A 23,091-nucleotide genomic window follows, 5' to 3' on the forward strand; every position below is an offset into this window, starting at 1 on the left:
TATGTATATATGTATATCTCCATAATACTGTGTCAGTGGCACTTGTAGATCAGAGAGCTGTGTCTTTGCAGGTCCCATCACTTGAGCTCAGCATGCATTGGAAAAGAGGTGGGCAATATGAAAGAAAAGAAATCGGGAGGAGTTAGTGAAGGACATGAGAGGAGGCGACAGAGCTAGGTGGATTTGTGATGCTCTTCACAGCATCATGCTAATGAGGAGGATTATTATGTCCCCCCCTCAGGCTGTGGAGGCACAGTGTGGGCACAAGTGTGTTTCACTTTTGATGCTGGGATTTGTGTGTAAGGCTGTTCATGTGTGTGTGTGGTACATGACAAAAGCAGCAAGCCTAACCTTTCAGAAATGGTTCTGTTTAGCTACCTTGACATCTTTGCTCTGTATCCACTTTAATAGGTGTTCATAATCCCTATTCATTAAAATAGCTTACTCCTCCAGATATATAAAGTCTGCAGACTGGGTTAAGAGGCATCCATGTGTGTTTAAAGGTCAGAGCCAAATGTGTTCACGAGTTACGATTTCTAAAATTGCTCAGCTTCACACACAAACCTACAAACTCATAAGCGTCTATGCTCCTTATTTTCTATCCTCCTTGCGTACACACCCTCTCTCCCACCCCCTCTTCGCCTTCTCTTTTCTACTCAGGTCCCCCTCCTCCCTCGCTCAGCAGCAGCTAGTGGTATGCTCCAATCGTCTTCGCTCTTCTCCCTTCTCTCTCTCTGCACTGTCAGCCTCAGCAGTCTCCACACCACAGCGAGACACTGGTGCAGCGCTGATCCCCCCACATGCACGTGCATGATTTGTGAGTGGCAGGTTCTTAAAAAAAACAACGCTCAGCACCGAAGTGTGTACAAGTGTGCATGAGAATGTTTTTCTGAAGCATCTTTTTGTGCCGAGGAGCATGTGTGCGGGCCGAGAGACAGTGTGAGGATGCATGGTTGGCAGGTGTTGTCGTGATCGGTGGAGTTTTTGGTGTACTATCGTTGTGTTGTCTGCCTTCCCCCTTCTCCTCCGATTTTGGTTATCCTGTGAGGACAAAAAGCATCCTGCTGGGATGTCCACCTCGCCTGGTGCAAATGATGGGAGCCAAAGGAACTCTTGTAAGTGACTTTATTTCATCTTTTCTATTCGAGGGTAGTGATCTCTGTGTTTTTCCAGGACGTCAAATATCTGATTGGTGCTGATTTTATGCGAAAGAACCTTCCTTTTCCCATTCAAATAACGGATGTTATTTTGAAGGGAGGCCTGGTCAAGACAAAAACAGGACATAATTTAAGTAAATGTATTTTACCGTTAATGCATCGCTAGGGAAATAAAGACTGCCCTTTTTACTGACAGTAGGAATGTAATGTCTGCTGATGTGTGAGATTTGGCTTGTGTGACACTGTACTGTATGTAATTAAGAAAATGATATGTAAATTAGTGAAGTGAAGTAGTCCAACGTGTACAGACTGCTACATGTTTACATGATGCAGCGCTCAGAGGGGTGTGTAATGTGGGAGTCCGTGCGTGTGCGTGCGAGTGTGTTTACACACATCCTGGAGCTTCTCCAGCTGTCGACGTATCGGGAAAGTGCCGTTCGCCGACTGACAACCAAGACAGCTGTATTTTCTCAGGAAAAGACCAGATGCTGATGTCATTCGTTACCGTCGAACTATCAAGTATTTCATTTTAACACCTGTGTTCGGTGTAGTTGCTGTTAAAACTTATTTATTTTCTTGTGTTTTTGTCTTTTGTTTTTTTAGAATAAGCTTAAAAACTCATACGATGTCATTTTCATAGCGTAAATTGTCGCATTAGTTTCCTTTTGTAAATGTGTTTGTACTGTATCGGTAGCTTTAGCTGTGCAGGGCAGTGCTAGGTTGTGGAAACAAGAATATGGCTATACCGTGTATTCAGTGGGTGAAAGTGTGTGGGACTCATGTGCGTTTTTGTGAGTTTTAATGTTTGACTTCATTCTGGCTTCAAGTAACACACACACACACACACACACACACACACACACACACACACACACACACACACACACACACACACAAAGGATTGCTGTACTGTAAGTGGGTAATTGATAATACGAAGTGAGTCATTTTGACTCATTTGAAAGCTCAGTGGGAACATACACACACACACTGGAATACATTGACTGTCTTGACTGAGGCACAGATCACAGCTGGGAAAATGGGCCTTCTCTTATTGCTTTCATTATTATTGCACCATCCCCCTCTTCCTCCTTTCATTCCCCTTCTCCTCTGTTATTTTCAGGATGTTATTTACTGTTCAACCTTTCATAACTTGCCTGGAAACCTTCTGTGTGTCTGGGTGATGCATTAATGATCACACAATGACACACCCACCCACAGTAGGTATCAATTGTGTGTTTGCGACTGAGGGCTTTTTTTGTATAATTACACTGTAGTATGTTCTTTTATTTGGCTGAGTAATACTGAAGCCTCCGTTCTGCTCTTTCATGTCTAGTTCTTGGTTGCTTTGTGTTGAATTTGACCAGTTTGCTCCTTGTCAAGGCGCATCCATCACATTACCTTATCACAGAGCCGTGCTTTCAGAAAGAAATATCAAGTGACTGCAGGCTATGATTACTGATTTACTAACCATAATGTTACATAACCAAAAGCAGCATCTGAGGACACAGTGTAACCTAAAGAATAGCTTTTAGGAGAAGAAAACCGCAGATTGAACAAGCGAAAAGGAAAAGATCTCATATCTAAGGTAGTATAAATAAAGCAGCCAGCGTGCTTGTGATCATGAAATACAAATTTAGTGCTCACTGCACTGAATTTATTGATTAAACCCTGAAAGCAAATCATCAGAGATGATACGAAGAGAGAGGATACTTATGAACTATTTATGGACTTGTGTTTTTCAGAGCGTCTTTTTTTCTAAAGCGGCAGTATTTTTATCTGCATCCTGTCATCTTGACTCAGTGTGATATTATCAAAGTGTAATGATGGTGCAGATCTCTTCTATCCTCGTTAGTTTGTGTCCTCTGTAAAGGAGCAACAGCAGGCACCTGCCACTGAGATGGATGTGCTGTGTCATCACTTCCTCAGCCAAATGATGGCTTACCTCACCTCTCTGTTCCTCTCCGCTATTTTCCCCATCTACTCACCTCTCTTACCCATCCCCACCTTTCTTTCTCTTTGTGCACGGTTACTGTACACATCTGCTCTCTTCACCACTGGTGTCCTTAATCTCCTCTCCTCTGCGCCCCCCCCCCCCCCCCCCCCCCCCCCCCCCCTCCATCGCCCACTTTATCTAGGTTCACATGAAACTTTAATTGCATGTAAATCAAAGCGCTCCAGATATAATTAGTCTTTTGTGCTGCTTTAATAAGGAGAGTCTGCACTATTGAAATATGGTAGAGTAGCAGACTCCTGCACTATCTCAGATAGCTAAAGCCACAGGGCAAACTCAAGTTTTAATGCTGTAGGAAGTGACGTGAACTTTTGAAGTGAAGGTTTTTAGTAACTTAAAAAAAATGTATTCCTGGTGTTTTTTGGTTGTCCTTACTAGTGTAGGGTTGATCTTCCTTGTCCCTGCATAAAAATCTGTTTATGTTCACCAAACAATATTTGATAGGTAAATGCTCATTAAAGGTATCAGTATTGGGACTATGTGTCAGAAATATTGGATTTTAAAATATTGGTGTCTACTTTCGGCAGAACGGGAATGTTGGAAATGTGACAGCAAGCAGGCAGCAGCACAGAAGGTGGGAATTTTTTCATGCTGAACCAATTATTTGCTCGTGCTAAAAAGTTAAAGCTCTCTAAATGACACGATTGTTGTTTGAATCTGGCACTGAAACGAAAATGTCTCCAGTGAGTAAGACACTGTAACTGTATGCTTTTAATTTTTGCATACATTTCTCCTCCTCAGTTGCTTTAGTTAAACTAAAAGCAGTTAGCTTGTGAATTATTAGCATATTCAAACATTAATCACAGAGCTTATAAACACAGAGTCTGTGCACGCTGACGTGTGTTTAATTTGTCTGATCATTGTCAAAGACGGCCTTTGAGATTAGAAGAGATCAATATTCACTTCAACTGACCCCTCTTCTTGTTGCTTTGTTTTTGCTAAATGACAAAAAAAAATTGATTATTTTTAGACCTTTTTCATTGTTTTCACTGCTAGTCATTAAGCAAATAGGCTCATATTTGCACATTTAATAGTCGGGGGGGGTGTTTTTGTTAATTTACCCACTTGTTGTTGAGTCACACACATGTCAGCCACGGATATGCAATATTTATGACATCTCTCTGTGTGCTCCAGGTTTGTTTATTATCCTTTTGTCCCCCTCTTCCTCCCTCCCTCCCTCTTTCCATGACTCGTTTCCACCTTCCTTCTTTCCAAGTCATGTCCACCTGGCTTAACAGGTGTTGCTGGCAAACCGTTAACAATATGTCTCCTCTAGTAACACTCATAAGTTTACTCACCTGTACTAGAGAGACCGCTTACAGTTTGTATCTGTTGCATAAATTGTAAATTGGCGATTTTTAATGTTTTCATTTGTTACTTTGTTATGCTTTTGTATAACATGTTCAATTTAATTAGGCACGGATGGACAAAGGGACGAGGGAGACAATAAAAAAAGCGAGACAACATTAATGGGGAGTAAAAGGAAGACGAGTACAAAAACAAAATGACACGAACAATGAAATGATAGAGCAAACAAATGACACTAAAGAAAGGAGAGAGCAGCGAAAAGGAAAAGGGATAGGATTGAAAACAGGTGGAGGGTGAAGGAGAGGGGATGATGAGACATGCAATTAGTGACTCGAGAAAAATAAGAAGAGATTAATAGTAGAACAGGCCTTTAAAGACTAAATCAAATCGGGTAATACAGTAAAGAAACAGAATATTGATGTTTTAGAGCAAGACAGACACAATGTCTGGAAGTCTACTAATTGGTGCTGGCTGTGGTGGTGAAATAGAGGAACCCAGCACTCCTCCTCTACAGCCATGACAGGATCTTTCATTAATTTACAAATACCGACAGATAAAAGTGAGAGAACCATCTTGTCACACACGATGTCCTATCATTACTGTAGTTGTGACATATTTTCAGAGGTTTTGGCTTAATGCACTGTGGTTTAAGTGATTAACCTACAGAGCATTTAACACATGTAATATTATTACATAATACCAGAAGCTCTTCAAGCCCTTTTATATGTGCTGTCATATGTGCTTGTTTTTAATTTGGCATGCTAGGATTTCTGCTCAGCCGTTTGAATTGCTGAAACATCTCAGCACATTAAGAAGATATCGGTTGTTTGGTTCAGAATGTACAAAAAGAGGATCGCATGCACTCTCGTCAGGCCATGTGTGAGTTAATGTAGATTGTAATGGAGTTGTATAATCTTTCCGTTACCCTTTTTTAGTATCACAGCTACAAATAAGCTCCTGTTGCTTATCATGCTGAGAAATTATACTCTGAGCTGCGTGACATGACAAAGGAATAAATACTTAGATCCACACAAAGCGTAATGACTGTAATTAAAGGGACAATAGTGACTGATATATAATTTTACACACTAAGGAAGTGCGAGAGGGATGAATCTGAATTTAAGCTGTCAGGTGATTTCAAACACCCTCGCAAATGTGCCTGGCGGTGATGTAAAACTCAGGGACGAAGATGACAAGCTGCTTTAAATTCACACACACACACATTGAAGAGATTAAAAAACACCGTGCATTCTCATGCATAGAGCATCTATCCAAATGTGAAATCTCTTTTCTCATTGCACAGAAAAGAAGCACGTGTAATGGGTGTTTTTGTTTCAAAACCTGGTCACAGATGGTTTAGAAATTGCATTTTCCATCACTGTGTGAGGTACCTCAGCAGGTGGGTTATCACTTTTTTTCCTCTTCTCTCCTCCCACCCCTCTGGGAAATGGGCAGAAAGAGGATCAAGAGAAAAGTAATGGTGTGGTCAGACAGCTATAGAGAAGCTCTAATTAGATCCATGGTTGAACAATTAGTATTTGTAGGCGCCTACCAAGGAGAATCTGTCACAGTTGACTTCCTGTTTTACTTTGTGCGTCTGTATTTCTTTTCTGTACATACTGTAAAGACAAGTTCCTCCACTTCCCGTTTTCCCTCTTTGTTTTTGTGGATTTTCTTTGCAGAAAAGAAATATTAGGCCATGTGCACATCTGTGTCGCTGAATATGCATCAGCATGCTGTGGATACTCATTTATGTGTGCATGTGTGTGCGTTTGTGGGGGTGGGACCAATGTGACACTCCTGCTGTAACACCAAAACGACAGATAAATCGACAAAACAGCACAGTCACTAAACGAATAAGCAAGCGTTTCAAACTTAGCAGCTGATGCTGTTGCTAAAACCTATTGCTGCTAAAGGTATTGCCTAAAGATGCTAATATAAATACTGAGCTTCTGCAGTAATATTTGTCAATCGTCAAAACTGTATAACAGAAAAAAAAAAGAGAAAAACGTAATTAATAATTAAAACAGGTCTATGTGTCACAATAAGTGTAAATGTCTTTAGATAAAAATCTAAAGACTTTTAGATTTTTACTTTCAGGAAGATAGCCGGGTTGGCCCTGGGTGTGGGACGTGAGTGATCATTTATGTGCTGCACGTGCTTGAGAAGGAAGCAATGTCATCAGCACAGAGGATATAAAACCCAGTTTTATGCAACATTCTGACAATTTCTGCATCTCCTCATCTCTACACAGCTGGTCCAGACAGAAAAGGCTAGCGACAGATACGAGACAGGCAATAACAGTAACACTTGTATTTGCTGCAGATCTATGTGATCACACATGTGTTGGCAAGAGAGGGATACCCATTGCATCCATCTACATTAATAAGGTCTGTTTGCAGATTTCTTAAAGACTACAGAAGGCTGGTGTAGTTGGTACACTGCTTCATTGAAGGTTAGCTTAAAATATTATGTGCTGACAAACTGTGAAGTTATTCAAATATGAATGTGTTTGACTTGAGGCTACAAGGTATACATTTTTGAACAGCAGAATTGAACCACGTGATCATGATGCACTCTTAACAGCCGCGGGACATATAGTACTAAATAGATGGTACTGCACCAGGCCACGGGCAAAAGAAAGTGAAACACTGGGGAAAAAAGAAAAGATAATCAAACAACGAAGTACGGTTTGGGGTAATAAATGCCAGAGGGGCTTTATATGTGCAGTTTTATATCATCATTGTGCAAATACTGTGGCCAAGATTAGGCTTTTACAATTCATGCTGCACACCACGACTGCAAATAATTGAGGATGTGAACGACAGACAAGAGCAACAAAAGAGGGATGAAGAGAATACTTGAAAAATAAGCAGTGACAGAGAGGAACTGGAGCTTAGCAAAAACAAAGAGATGTTGCTGATAGCTTCTGATATCTCTGTCAGTGTGAGAAAAACACCCTTGAACTGTTTAGTGTAAGACTTCAGCAAAGATGAAGACATGAGCTCTCTGCTCAGCAGTTAACCCAGGGAACTGAAAAAAAAGAGAAAGAACTGGCACGACAGTGTTCGTAAAATACCTTTTGAGTTTCACATCATTATTATGACACCTCAGTGTCAATATGTAGAGCAGTGCATCGTAACTGTGTCAATAACATCAGCCCTACAGGCTGAAATACAACAAAGCCTTTCATTTCTGCTTATGGACCTGCTCACACTGCAAGTTTGCAGTGACATCAAAATGTCATTGAAATGGAAATTGCAGTGAATTATGCAGAAGCTGCTATGTCTACATTATTCTACAATGCAGGACGAGGTGAGCGCTTTGCCTCGACCTCAGTTCAAGCGGGAAAACAAACAACTGTCAGGTTTTTTTGACATCCTCATCCACGTCGCTTTCGGTGTGATCAGTTCATGCTTAAAATTCCAACCTAACGCTCAAAAACCAGCCTCGACACACAGTGACTTCAGTTTTGTTCCCATAACTTGGTGAGTGGTCAGGTTCAAGCCCCCGCATGTAACAGTAATACGAATACACACAAACATTGACTTCCATTTCATCCTTAACCATAAATACTACTTGACTAATTTTATAAATTAAATCTGACTTGATCCTCAAATTAAAACAAGTCTTGCCCTTTAAAACTGAATAAATAAATTAATGGGGACTTGCTTTTCGTCCCCGTTGAGAAGATGCATGGGTCCATGATGTCACTGTGTAAACACAAACAGATTCCCACAACATGAATCTTATCTGGAACACACACTCATATATACAGACAGATTATCTCAGTCTGCCTCTCGTTTACTCTGTCATCACAAGATGACAGCAGAGCAGCTCTTGAGATATAAAGGAGTCGCTTTTGTATATATTTATATAATAGTTGCATTATCCCACGTGGCTGCCTCTCAACCCAGGTTTATATGCACACATTTCTACCACGGTTATTCATAGACTTTTATGTGTTTGCGTTAGCATGGGCTCCTACAAAGAAAGCATGAAAGAAAGCTTCTTAACCCGTAAAAAGGAAATTCATCAACTGAAAATTACACAAAATAACACATTATGGTCTCACGCGACCTTCAGTTTGTGTTCTTCTTGGACATAAAGACTTTAACGGAAACATACATAGATAAATCTCAAATGCAGTTTATATTTACCTTACTGTAAAAATGTATTGCATTCTCGCTTCCACCTCTCATCAAAAGCACTTGTCTCTCAATTCAGGTGACGACAGAAAAATATGCAAACTTTAAATAATAAAAAGACCATGTTGCGTATGTGTCAGAACACCTGCTCTGGTTGAGCACGACTGTTTGTCTTTAAGCTAATCTATCATTTATCAGCATCTCTAAATGAAAAGACCTGCAGTACACTCGCTCCCGCTCTTGCACTGACATGAGTTCTGATGAAAAATTCATCAAAGAGAACATGTGTGTGAGCCTTTTCTGCATGGTTTGGCAACTCTGTTATGTATAGACACACATAACACAGGCCCAAAAGTCAGCGCACTGCAGATTTTTCACGCCCCTTATGTTATAATATAAGCTCTAGACAGTTTTAAAAAGAGACAGTCGTGTCAGGGGTTTAAACTGAAGCATGCACTGGCTCCACATGAAACTTTGCACATCTATTTGTAAGACGATTTTTACATTTTTATGCTCAAGTCATCCCACATTGTGCTTATGCTTCACTGGTTCTGTGTTTGATGCTGTACTTGTTATGCATGTATAACTCCACACTGTCTCTCACTTGATTGCTATGTTACAGCACATGCAGCTGTTTGTAGCGGGCAAGTCTGTACTCTTATTGGGGATACTGGCAAAATGACATGTGTTTTAGAAGGTGTTATTCATCACGTATGGTATACCCTTTAAGTCTACTTGTGCAGCAGTGGGGCAGAGTTTCTGCAAAATTGGCTGAAAGGCTCAGATGCATGTCATCCCAAAATCTCTTTCACCTATACGCGTCTCCTCCCTTTCATCAGCTTTGTAAAATAGGGAATAATCATGGAAAGGGTCAATAGGTCATTCTGGAGTGGCGTCTTCACTGAACACTTGCGGTTGTGTTTTGCTGAAGTAAGACTGTAATTGCATAGAAAAAAGAGGACACCCTTGCATAATGCATCAAAGCCTGCATGAAATGTAAAATATTCGCATATTTTATGGCCCAAAACAAACTCTGCTTGTGTACAGATTCTAAATATATGAGCACATGCATCTATTTATTTTCACGAATCCTAAATAATCTACAAGCACTGTAGTTGATTTAACCAAACTACAGTCCAACTGTAATATTCTAGCTTTTGCATGTTCACAATATCAGCATTAAAAAAAATGCTGCAGGGCATGTGGTCAGTGATTTTGCTGTGTATTTTAGTCAGTGCAGTCTTCCAGAGATTTTAACTGCCTTTTTATAATTGCAAGGGTCAGGTTGGCTAGGTTTCCCAATTTACACCCAGTCATTACCACTTTACCCATCATTAAAAAAGACATCACTCTTATTGGTGTGATAAAAGCTCCCTTCAAGGCAAGCAATTAAAGCACTAGAAAACGCTCCTCATCCTCCGTTTCTTTCCTCCTCTTTTCACCCGCTCTTTTGGCCTCTGTTAAGAGTTCAGAGGTTTCTGTGATGTAAGCCTTTTTAATTGTCTCCCGGGGAGACGGGTAAAAAATTTTTTTATCTGTTTCGAACAGTACAGCATGACATAGCCATACTATGTGAGCAGATGTGCTAAGCCTTTGTCGAGGTGTCATTTGTGTCCACCGTAGTTCAGCTCCTCGTTGTTAATTGCTAAGAGCCGACTGGCTGATAAATGATTTATTTGGCAGAGCAGGAAGTCTCTTTGTCCCATATTTATCTCTGTGCACAGAGAAGAGTATGGGAAATGTAATTTTTTATTACTCATTAAGACACAGTTAATCTCCATTTGAAAATATGTGTTTAGCAGCATTTAAAATTGCAAACGAAGCAAGACTGGAACTGCCAAATCCTGATTAGCCCAAGAATTCAATATCCACTTACTAGGAAGCGTCATTTCTCAGACCTGTCGCGAGCATTATATCACACCGGGCGTTCGGTATAAAAGACAGGCTCGATGCAGTCAGCAAAATCTGCATCAGAGAGCGTGATGAGTGCTCGTGTGGGCAGTGCATTTTGTAGGCAAACGAGAATGTTATTTTTTAACAGATTGTGTGAGGCGGGTAGTTTGACATGCTTGTGAGGAGCTAGAAGAGCTGTCAGGTGTTGTCAGATGAAACAACTCTTTCTCCCTCTCATTGCATTTCTCTTTCACCAGATATGAGGAATGTTTCAAGGCCATGTAAACTATATATAGTGGTCTTATGTAACTGTGGGTCACAAAGCTGCAGTTTGAAGAAAGGCAAGTACAGATTGTTAGAATTTGACAATAGACTGTGTAGAAAATGACTTATTATATGCTGGACAAATGCTGGATATGTCCCATATGCTTTTTAATTCTCTGTGGTTGACCCTATTTCGTTGCCCTGCTGGTGTAAACTTGGTCCTTTTAAGCATGCCTGTTGCATGACTTCATGTAGTATTGAATGTACGCATTTAAAGAGGCCAGATGCCTTACAGCAGTAGGAATGCATTTGAAAATGTCAGCTGTCAGCTAAAATATATTAATATTTTTTCATATTCTGTGCATACAGTGCATTTGTGCATACTCATACATGCTGCTTCGGGCTCTTTAGATGATAACATTTAGATTTTTGAAATATTTAACTTCATAGTCGCAGAAGAAAACAAAAAGGACCTCCCAGAGCTGAAGCTCTCTGTATCTGTGCAGCAACAAGACAGTTTTGTACACAGAGTCAGCTGAATACCACATGATGAACATGGAGTTTGTCAGATAATTATGCAGATAAAGCCTAATGCATGTTGTCTTTAATCTCCAAGTCAGATTAAAAGTGAAATAGTAAACGCATCCTTTCATGTGTCATGTTATATAATTGCATCTGTGGGTGGTAATGTGTGTTTCTGCGTTTGCTTTGGGATGTACGTCTTTGTCTTTCAGCTTTCAACAAACGATCTGTGCTCATACGTATGTCACACACGTAGATACTTTTATTTAAGCATTTAATACTCTGGTTATGCTTTGGACTGTTTTTCTTTTTTTACCTGGACTGTAGCTATTTTCAGTCCCTCAAATCATTAACAGTTGATACTGCTGGTGCTTCAGTTATTTCAAAGATAGTACTTTATTAGCCATCTAGGTTCTGACAGCTCTGGCTTTACCCCTTAAAACCTAGAGATTTTGAGATTTCTACATCAGTGTGATTTTAGTTATCCTCCTGAAAATTCTAAATAAATTGCACAATACATGTTCAGAGTGCAAAAGAATTTCCAGCTGTTGCAAATATGATACAAATGAAGACTCATATACAATCTTACATTTGTTCAATATTTACAAAGGTATTAGTAGGTTCAGTAAACACTTCATTTCCAAAACAATCTCATTTAATGGTTCACGCTTTAAAGGGTTGAGTCTTTGCAAGATCTCCTGCAGTGTATATAGTGTCGTTTTTCCAATATTTAACCATCACAAACCTTAAAGCTAGGGAGGACAGTTTGAGTTGAGTTGATAACTCGTAACTAATTCTAGTATTTGAAAAATTGTCTTATTTTTGTAACAGGTGGCTTTTCAGAGAACACAGTCGCACAAAGTTGACACCTAAAGGACATTTTAACCAAAGTTCAGTGCATGTTCAGCCTTATCCGAACACATTCTGCAAGGTTAGACTCACATTTACAGATGTAACCTTCACCCCTCTCACTTGTGATTGGTACATTCCTAATTCCAGCGTGCAGCCTTCTGCTGTGAATCGTTGGGCTGCTACAGTAGCTGACACCTCTGATTTGCTGCCAGGCCTAGTCGTGACCCATTCGCTCTATTAAAGAGTGTGTGCGTATTCATGTGGGTATCTGCACACATTCCTGCCTGTCTAAGCAATTTGGCTCTTGTTCCTTTTATGTGACTAATTGACAGAAAACAGTAAAGCAGGTAAATAATAATGGCAGCTCGCTGTTTTGTCACATTAGTTAAGGATGTGTTTCAATATGGAATCAGTCAAAAAAGAATTATTCACATCAATTAGGGCCGTTTACTACACCATTACAGTCTACGTGGGGTCTCTGGAACGTTAAGCCATTTTTGGAATGAAAAATGTCCTGTTTTCTGGTAGAGTTTAGACTGTGAATGACTAAGCAGGAGGCAAAAAGCCCTCCTACAGAGCTTTGCCTTACATGTTGGTGTGCAGTTGCCTGGTTACATGTGTAGCTAGGAAAACTGATTAAATGTTTGTTGATACTCTCACTTGATTCAATATTCTACTGGTTACTGACAGAAACACTGACAAGAGCATTAATGTGTGCCATCTTAATTCATGTGGACAACGCAACCATTTAATTTCAAGGCTGGGGATCTATTCTCGGCTACTCAGGAAGGAGAGGGAAGCGGTTTCCTCCTCATGCTATATACAGTGGGAACAGAGTGTTGATGACCTCAACGGTGGATATAGTAAGGTGGTGGAAAGAATACTTCCAGGATCTCCTTGATCCCGCTGACATGCTTACTTTAGTGAAGTCTGGGGACGAGGGGTCGCCCATCACTGTGGACAATGAAGTAGCCAAAAAGCTCTCCGGTGGCCTAGGCCCTGGGGTGGATGTGATTTCCCCTGAGTTCCTCAAGGGTCTGGATGTTGTTGGGCTGTCGTGGTTGATACGCCTCTGCAGCATCACGTGAAATCAAGCCTCTGGATTGTCAGACTGGGATGACGGTTCAAGAAGGGGACTGGAAAGGGTGCTCCAAGTTCAGGAGCATTGCACTCCTGCTCTCTGGGAAGGTCTGCACTAGGGTGCTGTAGAGGCGAGTCTGCCCGTTAGTTGAACTTTGGGCCCCAAGAAGAACAAAGGGTTTGGTTTTTTTTTGCTCTGGTTGTTGAACACTGGATCATCTCTTTATACCCTTGAGGTTGTCTAAGGGTGCACAGGAGTTTGCCCGCCTAACCTATATGTGTTTTGAGGATGTGAAGAAGGCATTCGACTGTGTTCCTTAGGGCATCCTGTGGGGGTTCTCTGGGAGTATGGATGACTGGCCCATTGTTCTTGGCCATCCAGTTCCTGTACAGGAACTGGATGGCCAAGAACAATGGTGGCAGTAAGTCAGGCCCTTTCCCAGTTAAAGTTGAGAACCAGAGGGAGAAATTGCTTCCCCAAGTGTAAGAGCTAGAGAATCTCAGGAGATGCAGCAGTGAAGCAGAACCTGTATCAGTCTGTTGTGGTGAAGAGAGAGCTCAGCGTGAAAGCAAGGCTATCGATTTAGCGGAGAGTCTATGTTCTTATCCTGACTTGGCCATGAGCTTTGGGGAATGACCAAAAGAATGAGATTAGACTGAAAATGAGAGAAAAAGCATCCAGTGAGAAAAAAACAACTGTAAAAGACCCTTGGAAAGCCTGAAGAACTGTTGCTCAAGATTATATTAAAAAATGACAAAGTCTGAGTCCTTGGAAGTAAAATATAAAGAAATGAGCGTTTGCTCAAGACTCAATAATATGTTAAATAGCCCAGGAGAAGTCAGTGAAAAAAATCTACAGCACAACACGTTCCTGCCTCATACACAGTGTTTTATTGTTTTCATTTTGTCTGAGAGGCCCCTCATTAGATACCCATCAGCGACTGAGGCTGCTGCATCATTGCGAACACTTATTTGATTACAAACCAGTGAAAACTAGTTTCTGCGTGCTCGCCAGCTGTGAATGCCTAGTGAGTAAAGTAACAGTTGTGTTTGTATGCCAGTACATTGGCATATTAGCAGAGACAAATTGACTGTAAATATTTTGAATCTGTGACGGAGACTTGTGATTTATGGGGAGGGAAAAGAGCTGGGAATGAGACATCTGCCCGAAACTTGATCCAAAATTTGGGCAGTGCAGATGTAACAGGTTCTGTAGAAGAGGATTTAATTTTGTTTCCATATCCAAGATGCTTTTAAGTATAGTATTCCAGTCCATTTTAGTCACACACACTTTCTCCATACATGTACTCCATTTTTTTCTGTTCCACCTCATATTTATTCTGTGCACAGTAACATTTCAAAATACTGAATCTAAAGGTTTTAGTAAAGTAAACAAAAAACCACAAAGAAATCAATTGCCCACTGTAAGATTATGAAAGCATGAAAATAACGTGGTAAACTCCCCCACGCAGCGTGCACTCCACAGTGTAGCCCACACGGCAACGCGGCCCTCTCGCGAAAACATTTCAGGAGCAGTAGCAAAATGCTCCAAACGTTAATGTGTCACAAAAGCCGCACAATGATTCAATATCATTTTCCAAATGAATTTCCCTGGTTGGTAATAGAATGGGCCACACACACTTTATAACCATATTCATCAGTTTTCCACGGTTCAGTTAGGTTTCTGTGTAAATTAGGGCCAGCAGCAAACGTGGAGCGTTTTTGGAGGGAAAAAAATGTAATATTGCAGGAAGATAAATAGGCTTGTTCTTCAAAATATCAGAGACGGTGAAAGAGCTGCAGTTGCAATCTGAATCTCGTGTCCTGAAGCCAAAAGTTCTCAATAAAACACTTTTACACTGCAAAAGCACCGCTATGATTAAAGGCTGTAGGAGGCTGAAAATTACATTTAAAACGTGCTGTGGATATGCAAGACACCTAACACATGCACACAGTTTTGTCGTTTTTGAACTCTGATATATCCTAATCAGATGACACGTTTTATTTATTTCTTGTCATGTATGTTATGTACTATAAACAGCAGATAAGATGAAACTGCTTCAAAGCTGTTAGCACTTGACTGAGAGGAACTTCATGAAGCCGCCACAGTCGCTTTTTAGACACGAAAGAAGAAGTAAATTACAAACGAGACCCGTAGAGAGTTGCATGCCTGTGTACATGTGGGAGTAGTAAGGGTGGTAACAGTGAGCTTGAGCTGTTTAAAGATAAAGGAAGTAACAGCGAAGCCTGCAGAGTGCATGCACATGTGTAAATCAACCAACAATGCAACTTAGATTATTAGAAGCCAGCAGTCAGCATCAGAATACAAACAAATCATCCAGTCATGGTGAGGTCACACTTGAGCCACATAGAGAGAGAAGGTAGTCATTATATGTGTTTTATTTACATTACGGGGGCTGCCTTTGGCGGAAACCTGAACACTTGAGAGATATAGCGAGGCGCACAGAATCTAAAAATACCACGGCTGAGGGAGCAGGGCTTAAGAAGAATAAGAAGCAGTGGCTGTCTCTACTGTCAGCCCTGCCTCTTGGTGTTCAGGCTGTGTGTTGCTGTCTCAGAATGAAATATTAGGCCTTTATAAGCAAACGGAAACAAATCCATGTGAGACCAGACGGCTAATTTAAGGTGACAGATGAAACAGGGAGGGTTTTACATCAGATATATTGAATGTTTGATCTGTTTAGCGAGTCGGCGTGATGTAAAGTGTGCGAAACGGCCATAATGAGATCGTGGATGGATTCTTTGAGCTCTAATCAAAATAACAGAGGAGGGCGGGGGGGGGGATCATTTGTGCTTTGAGTTTTATTCATGGCTGAAAAATGTCACCAGTGCTTTGTTATGACGAACTAAAATGCAGCTTTTTTAAAATATCTGTAGCGTCTCGGAGTAGATGAAACAGTTATTTTCATAAAGGTAACACAGACTTTGACATCATATAGGAATACTGCACTTCAGTTTTACATTATGTGGCATCTCCAGCACTGCCGTTAAGGTCGTGCCCTGTAGCCATGCCCCTGTTCTCCTGTCATCTCTCTCCAAGAAAAGCTGGAACACAAGGATGAAAACGTTTCCCACCCACACGTTCTGCATCTCGCTGCCACTCCTGCATTCTCTTCATGTCCTCCTGTGTATCACTCTGCTTTTCTAGCGCCTCACACTCATGCAAACGCATATATAGAAGCCTCCGAGGACCGGTGCATAAACGATGGCTCCAGTCCCAGGCAGGCCTCACAGGCAAGCTGGCTAGCAAGTCCACAGACGCCTTCATCCGTTTACCCGTTCATCTGTCCGTTTTAGGCTTCAAACCTAACCCCCTCTTCACTGGCAAAGCCCAAAGGCAGCACCTGATGTGTGAAGCGCACACCAAAGTGTGAATGAGTGCCTCAGCCGGGACTTGAATTGGCTGCTGATGATTTACAAAAAGACATATTTCCATTTGAAAAGGTTTCTTTAAGAGTTGCTTATCATCGCTGCTACTGTGTTTGTGCTCCGTCTGAATGCTCTTTTTACCTAAGGAGTCTCACCAAAGAGAATTCTGAAAGCTCTCTGATTAAAAAACCCTATTTTAAAAATGTGAGCCCAGTTTAGCACTGAGCCTCAAAACAGATCGAGCTAACCAAGTCTGCATGACTTGCTTTCTCGAAATAGGGTGTGAGAAAATGAATGTTTGGTCACATCTAGAGCTTGATTTTAATCCTAAAGACTGTAATTGCCCTCGGTGGCACGTCGGCCTCTTTAGTTTTCACCTGCAGACACTTCTTAGCTGCTTCTAACAGTATAGCTGCTAAAAAAAAAGGGGGGACAAAAATAGTGCACTTCCATATTTGGGTGCACGTTTACATGCCATATAAAAGAATACCGCACACTTGTAAACATAATGCAAATAAAGTGCAGACTGTGTTTTTATCACAGTAGTGGAGTTTATTGTCAATAAGGAGTAGGTACATTAAAAACACACACATAGAGACTCACACGCACAGTCGCCCACACAAGCATCCACACACACACATGCGTGCAGCCACACACACCCTGACACACCAGCCCCTTTTCCTGTGGGTTCTGCTTCCTGCATTTTGTAGAGCACGAACAGATGTTTCTGTAGCTCTGAAAGCAGATGATTTGAAATTCACACATCGTATTGAATCTGAACAAGAAGACTGAGTCTCTGTGGATTTGCTTTGCACACCGGAGAACCGAGAAAGAGAGCAAACTTTTTGGAGCACGTGATTTAAAGTGCGCTGTTTCCTCCTGTGCAGCTGAGAAAGAGAAAGCGTGTGAGGGGATAGTTACACTTTTCTTGGCCCTTTTTTTGTTTTTGAACGATGATTGTGGAAACCGATGCGCCGTCAGGTAGTAAAGTCGATGTTGCACTTCATGTTCATGTCATAATCTGCTGCAGGAACATGATTGATTAGGATGTTTGGAGATTGTGTCGTTTTAGATTGCAGTGACGCAAGTGCCACAGAATCCATTTCTTTAAATAAAATCGTTATATTACTCGACATCATATGCTATGACTAACATAATGGTGTTGGCTCAGCTCCCATGAATCATCCCCACGAGCTCACCTTTGCACGCGTGAATCATCTGATGCCAGCGTGCACATTTGTATACTATGTCCGTATGTGCGGCACGGCTTCAGAAATTTGTTGGGACTTAATGACTTGTGCTCTTCTACTAAACTCATCAGCACAAACTTAATCCTGCAGGCTAAATGAGCGAGAGCTAAAAATAGTCCCTGCAGCTACAGTGCCATGCGTAGCAAGATACGGTTGTCTGGTATATAGCAGCGATGGAAGAAGACCGGTGGGGGTGAATGGAGGGATGAAGGCCTAGAAAGATGACAAAAGAGGTCTTCATTAAAAGTAGAGTGGTTTCCATTTAAGTCTTTTGAGGTGGGAGTACTGGCATAAACCATCACAGTGTACGCCATATTGGAGTATATTTATGTTCTGATTTATATTTGAACCTTTTGGGAATCATGACTTTCATGGCAATTCTCAAAAATCTTTGTCTGTGGATCTGACGGGGAAAGGAATAATAAGCTTCCACCGGTAGGCAGGCAGACAAACAGATGGATGCATTCAGTCAGCAGGTACATAGATGATGCAAATAAATAGTCAGGGGAAGCTAATAATGGATCGAGAATTAGATTAGAGACGGAGTGATTAAAAAAACGGGATCCTGCTCTATTGGTAATGCCTTCTGTCCACATGTCCTAATTATACCTAAATGCATTGCCCTGCTTCTCCCTTACTCCTGCTCGGTCTCCTGCTACTAACCCCACACAATGCTTGACAATCTTAACAAAGCTTCCCTGAGGCCCCTTATCTAATAGAGCAATCTCTACAAGACACACAGACACACACATGCATCGCAGCCAGCAGCGAGTTGAGGGGGAAAGATGAGGGAGTAATGGGACAAAGACAAGTTGTCAGATAAATGAGATAAATTAGACACTGAGTGAGGAACGACAGAGAAAGAGAGAGAGCTATTCTTTTCCAACTCTCCCAGGGTTGTTGCTGTGTGCGAGAGCTCTGGTGGGATCTCATTGTTCTTTTTTGTCCTTGTGTGTGTGTCCGTGTCCATCTGCTGCAAGCCACAGTGTGTTTTATCAGGACTGAGGTCTGGTGCTCGAGCAGAAGGACGCATGTGCAAATATATGCACTTGTGTTTAGGAAACACACGAAATCCTGCAATTGCACTCGTGATGGACAGTGTAGCAGATGTTAGTCTTTGTAGGTTTACTGTGAGCATCAGTGTCAAATTTCTTCACTGATATTTGATATTAAATTCATTTTCTAAGCCTTCATTGATTCAATTTGATGGTTTTTGTCTATGTTAAACCAGGATCAAAGATATATGTCACCCATTGTACATGCGTTGGCATCTTGCCATAGTTACTTGGGGGGCGGGGGGCTTATATAATGCTGTCATTTATCAACAGGAGAACAGAGAACTAAAGAGACAGCCAGTTGAAGACCCCAGGCTGCCACAGTGCCCACGCACACAGCATCATGTTTCCACTGCATCACTAGACATTAAATTAGCTTAAATTTGCTTCCTGGAGACGTACTTATTACTGCAAACCCTAAAACTAATCCTTAACCTGGTCTTATCCAGCATCCGACCTTAAAACAAGTCTAGATACTAACATTTGTAAAACTTTACATTGAAGTCATTGTAATAAGCATTAGTTTAATCAGGTTTTCAGATATAAAAATGTCCTATTAGTTAAAACATATGTTTCATTAACACCGTCACTAACACATCATATGAAATGTCATATTTTGAGACAATCATACGCACTTAAAGTGTGTAAGAAGTTGCTCCTCATTTCACCATTTCATGCTATTTTTTAATGGAACTTTTAGTATTTTTGTTTAGATTAGCATATGCATGTGCTATATAGTTATTAGTAGTTAATCACGCTTTTTTAAGCTACTGAATCCAAAGAGCTTACAATACCTTATCGTGTTAATCTAAAGAGCTTGGAAAGAAATGTGACTGAAGAAGCTTCTCAGTGGCTTTTCTTTCCAAGCTCCTTAGATGACCACAACCTGGATGACGGAGAGTCTACACAAAATCTTATTGGGGTTATTTTAGACTTATTGAGAGTGTGAAAGGGGTTTAACACCTATTACCTTAACAAGGACATTGATAGACATTGGAAGCTGGATGTCGGATATCGCCCTGTACTCCAGAGTTGATCGTGTTCCAGTAGCAGCAGTAAGAAAAACAGGCTCTATTCTGCTTCCTAGCAAGGTGGAGCCATTCATCCATCACTATGAATGCCTGGAGTACAACGCAGTAGCTCTTATTCCTCATTTAAAAAAAAAAAAGAAGAAGTAAAAACACAGCTGCAGCACATTAGAGTCTGGTCCGTGCTCTGTGTATGGCTTATTTACTGAATCACAAATGCATAACGGGGGTAGTACAGAGCACACGTTTTACACATTTGCTGCTTTTTACGCTTACTTCTTACAGTCTTTAATTTCAAAGTTGAGATTGGTGTGGCTTCACTGGCTTTCCAAGTGTGAAATCTGACCTGAGGGGGCGTTGCAGCTGAAAATTGTGATTCCAACTTCCAAAACGTGAATTATCCTCCTCCTCCACCGTGAGACATTTTCAGCTTCCAGGAGATGGCCAAGCGGGCTGCTCAGGCCAATCACAGCCAGTCTGAAAAGTCAGAAAGTCAAACATTCAGTATATGACAGGCCCTTTTCATCTAAACCCTAATTTGTGTCAGATTCAGAGCTCTGAGCCTCGCCTTTGATGCTACAGTACCGCTCAGGATACAGTCGGCAGGTTTACCCTCATGTGCACTCCACTGAGTGTGTGCCCTCCTGTGAAACCGAAAGGAGACAGAGTTTGGAGGTAAAGAGGAGGGTAGACCTCAGAAAGATGGGCATTTTCGATAATACCAGGGTTCTCATCATAAGCCTCCCTTAAAGACTGATGAGCGTGAGTTGGCATCCTCCTTTCTCCTGTGTGATGAGTCATTAACAGTAAAACATTTTGGAACAGAAAATGAAGCGCACAGCAAGTAGGCCTTGAGCCAAAGACATCCAGAAAATGGACGGATGAGCTTACAGAGACTGTTAGATTTAAACTTCAAGTCATATTGCGCCATATAAAGCTGACTATAGCTACACTGCAAATATAAATCCACTTTTGGTTCACAGTGGATTGGTAGTACTTACATTGTCTCACTTCATGTGTTTCTAGTGGAGCTGGATGCAGAGCACGCACAGAGAGTCCCCGGGGCGGAGCAAGGAGGGGGCCTGCCACCCCAGGTGAAGGTGAAAGAGAGGCAGAAGTTCTTTGAGGAGGCCTTTCAGCAGGACATGGAGCAGTACCTGTCTACCGGCTACCTGCAGATTGCTGAGAGGCGAGGTGAGGAGGAGGAGCGGTAAGGTCAGATGTTTTCTGATATTAGTTTAGTTTCCTAGCGCTCCGTCGCCTTTAGCGCAAAAGGAAGATGTTGAGGGTTTCAGGTTTCGGTAGTATTGTGTGCTAATTCTTTAAAGGTGAATGCAAAGGCGTGAATAAATTTCTTTACTATCAGCTGAGACCTTCACACTTTAACCGCATACCATGAGATTGAGTCATAATGGCTTTACGTAGCGAGGAGAGCCTGTCACTTAACACACGAGTGGAGTCATTACATTTTAAATGATGCCACCATGATATATAAACGTACTCTGGGATTGTAACAGAATCCCGCTGCGCCTCCATGTATTTGCTGCCAAACGTCTACTGAAATACCCAAAGCATGTGCAGAAACAGCTCCCCGCACTGAGAGATGTTACAGACTCCACTGGCCAGTGTTTGTAATGTGATTTTTCTTCTTCTTTCCCTCATCTGCCCTCCTCCCCACATCACCCTGGAAATGGCTTAGAGAAGCTTGTGGAGAAGTAAGGACGGAGGGAGAGATGGAGCAAAAGGAAAGAGATTTAAGGAGCGTTCACTGAAACTCAAAAGGCTTTTTTATCAGTGCAGTGAGCGGAATAGTCACAGCTCATTATCCGAAGAAGCGTAGCACTGTATTGGCTCTTTTATATTAGTGGTACAAAAAGACTGGACATGTTTATATTTAAAGTGGTTAAAAAAAAAAAATAAAAATCATCTGAAACCAACACCTCTCCATGACCAATGAACACACAACTCATAACCCTTAATATAGCTGTAAATCCCTACAGCAGGGCGGCGCTACTGAAGAGCAAAGATACAGCTGGAGACTCCGAGAGCGAAAGGGAGGCTGCAGATGTCATAAGCCGCTGAGCCATCAAAAGCTAGTCCCAAGGGTCTTACACACACACACACTCACACTCACTCACTCACTCACTCACTCTCTGCAATCTCACTGCAGGCAGAGACAGTCCTTCCCAGCAGGAGAACCTTTTAGGCAAGGTCACGGTGGTGCTAAAAGAAGAGCATGTTAGAGGCAGTCACATGGAAACGATGCTCTCAACGTGGTGCTTCCTGGACCTAGACTTTCACATAACATAACAACAGCTGTCAGTTGTGTATCCATGTGTGTGTCTTCCCATTTGTTTGCCTATTTATTACATGGAGGAAACGGAGCTTTAAAAGTGAAACAAATCATCCTTCATGCTATGCTTTACGAGGCCGAAGAGCTACTATGGAGGCGACTGCGTGGCTGACAAAGCAGATATGGAAGCGCCTGTCCACCGAGGCCCACTGAGCAGTCTTTAGGCAGAATCGGAGCCTGAAACGTGTCACAGAAAGCACCACTGCTGTCCTCACTGAGCAGAGGAGATAAACGTGTTCGTTTCATTTATTCACTTTCTGTGCGTACACATCAACAGTCGCTGTGTATATAAACTTAATGTGCGCGTGCGGACATTCAGGCGAGTTACCCAAGTTGAGGCATCTGAAAAGACGGCGCTCTCCTGTGTCTGTGTGGGATCTTTTTGTGTTTTGTGTTACTATTTAAAGGGCAAGGAGACCTTGGGGCAGTCTCCACGGGAAATAACATTCCCCTTCTGTTTTTTTTTTCCTCTTTCTTTCCTCTTTTTTTTATTCTGCTCTCCCTCCCTGTGCCGCCCTTCTTCTGCTCTCCTCATTTCTTTGAGGTACGGTAGCCAATGGCGTCTTATGTCACTGCTCTGCAACAACCAGTCATGCTGCTTCTTCCTCATGCTCTCACAACCCCGTCCCCTCATCCTCTTAGTGTACCAACTGGCTGTTTACGATGCATGTGGCACATCACGATGTGGTGGGTGGGGAGGGTGGAGAACCCCCTCCACCCTCCCCACCTGTGCAAGGCGGTGAATCCAGGCTTAGCTGTAGTGTAACAGGAGTTTCCAAT

General features: G+C 41.8%; 1 protein-coding gene across 5 annotated transcripts in view; it reads left to right on the forward strand.

The window, feature by feature from the left end:
* The window catches only part of dtnbp1b (dystrobrevin binding protein 1b), a 63,732-nt gene that overhangs the window by 36,356 nt on the left and 4,285 nt on the right, over positions 1–23,091 (forward strand). For 2 of the 5 annotated variants that reach the window (XM_005728466.1, XM_005728467.1), the window contains exons 1-2: positions 703–1,115; positions 20,985–21,152. In XM_005728466.1, coding sequence (XP_005728523.1) covers positions 950–1,115; positions 20,985–21,152 — 334 coding nt within the window. In that variant the 5' untranslated portion in view covers positions 703–949. Of the gene's footprint in view, positions 1–702; positions 1,116–2,305; positions 2,375–17,526; positions 17,607–20,984; positions 21,153–23,091 lie in introns of those variants that run through there. The other 3 variants (XM_005728470.1, XM_005728469.1, XM_005728468.1) reach the window with 3 other exon arrangements.

The sequence above is a fragment of the Pundamilia nyererei genome, unplaced genomic scaffold (assembly GCF_000239375.1).
Source record: "Pundamilia nyererei isolate P.nyererei 1_Seehausen unplaced genomic scaffold, PunNye1.0 scaffold00028, whole genome shotgun sequence".
NCBI classification, from domain to species: domain Eukaryota; kingdom Metazoa; phylum Chordata; class Actinopteri; order Cichliformes; family Cichlidae; genus Pundamilia; species Pundamilia nyererei.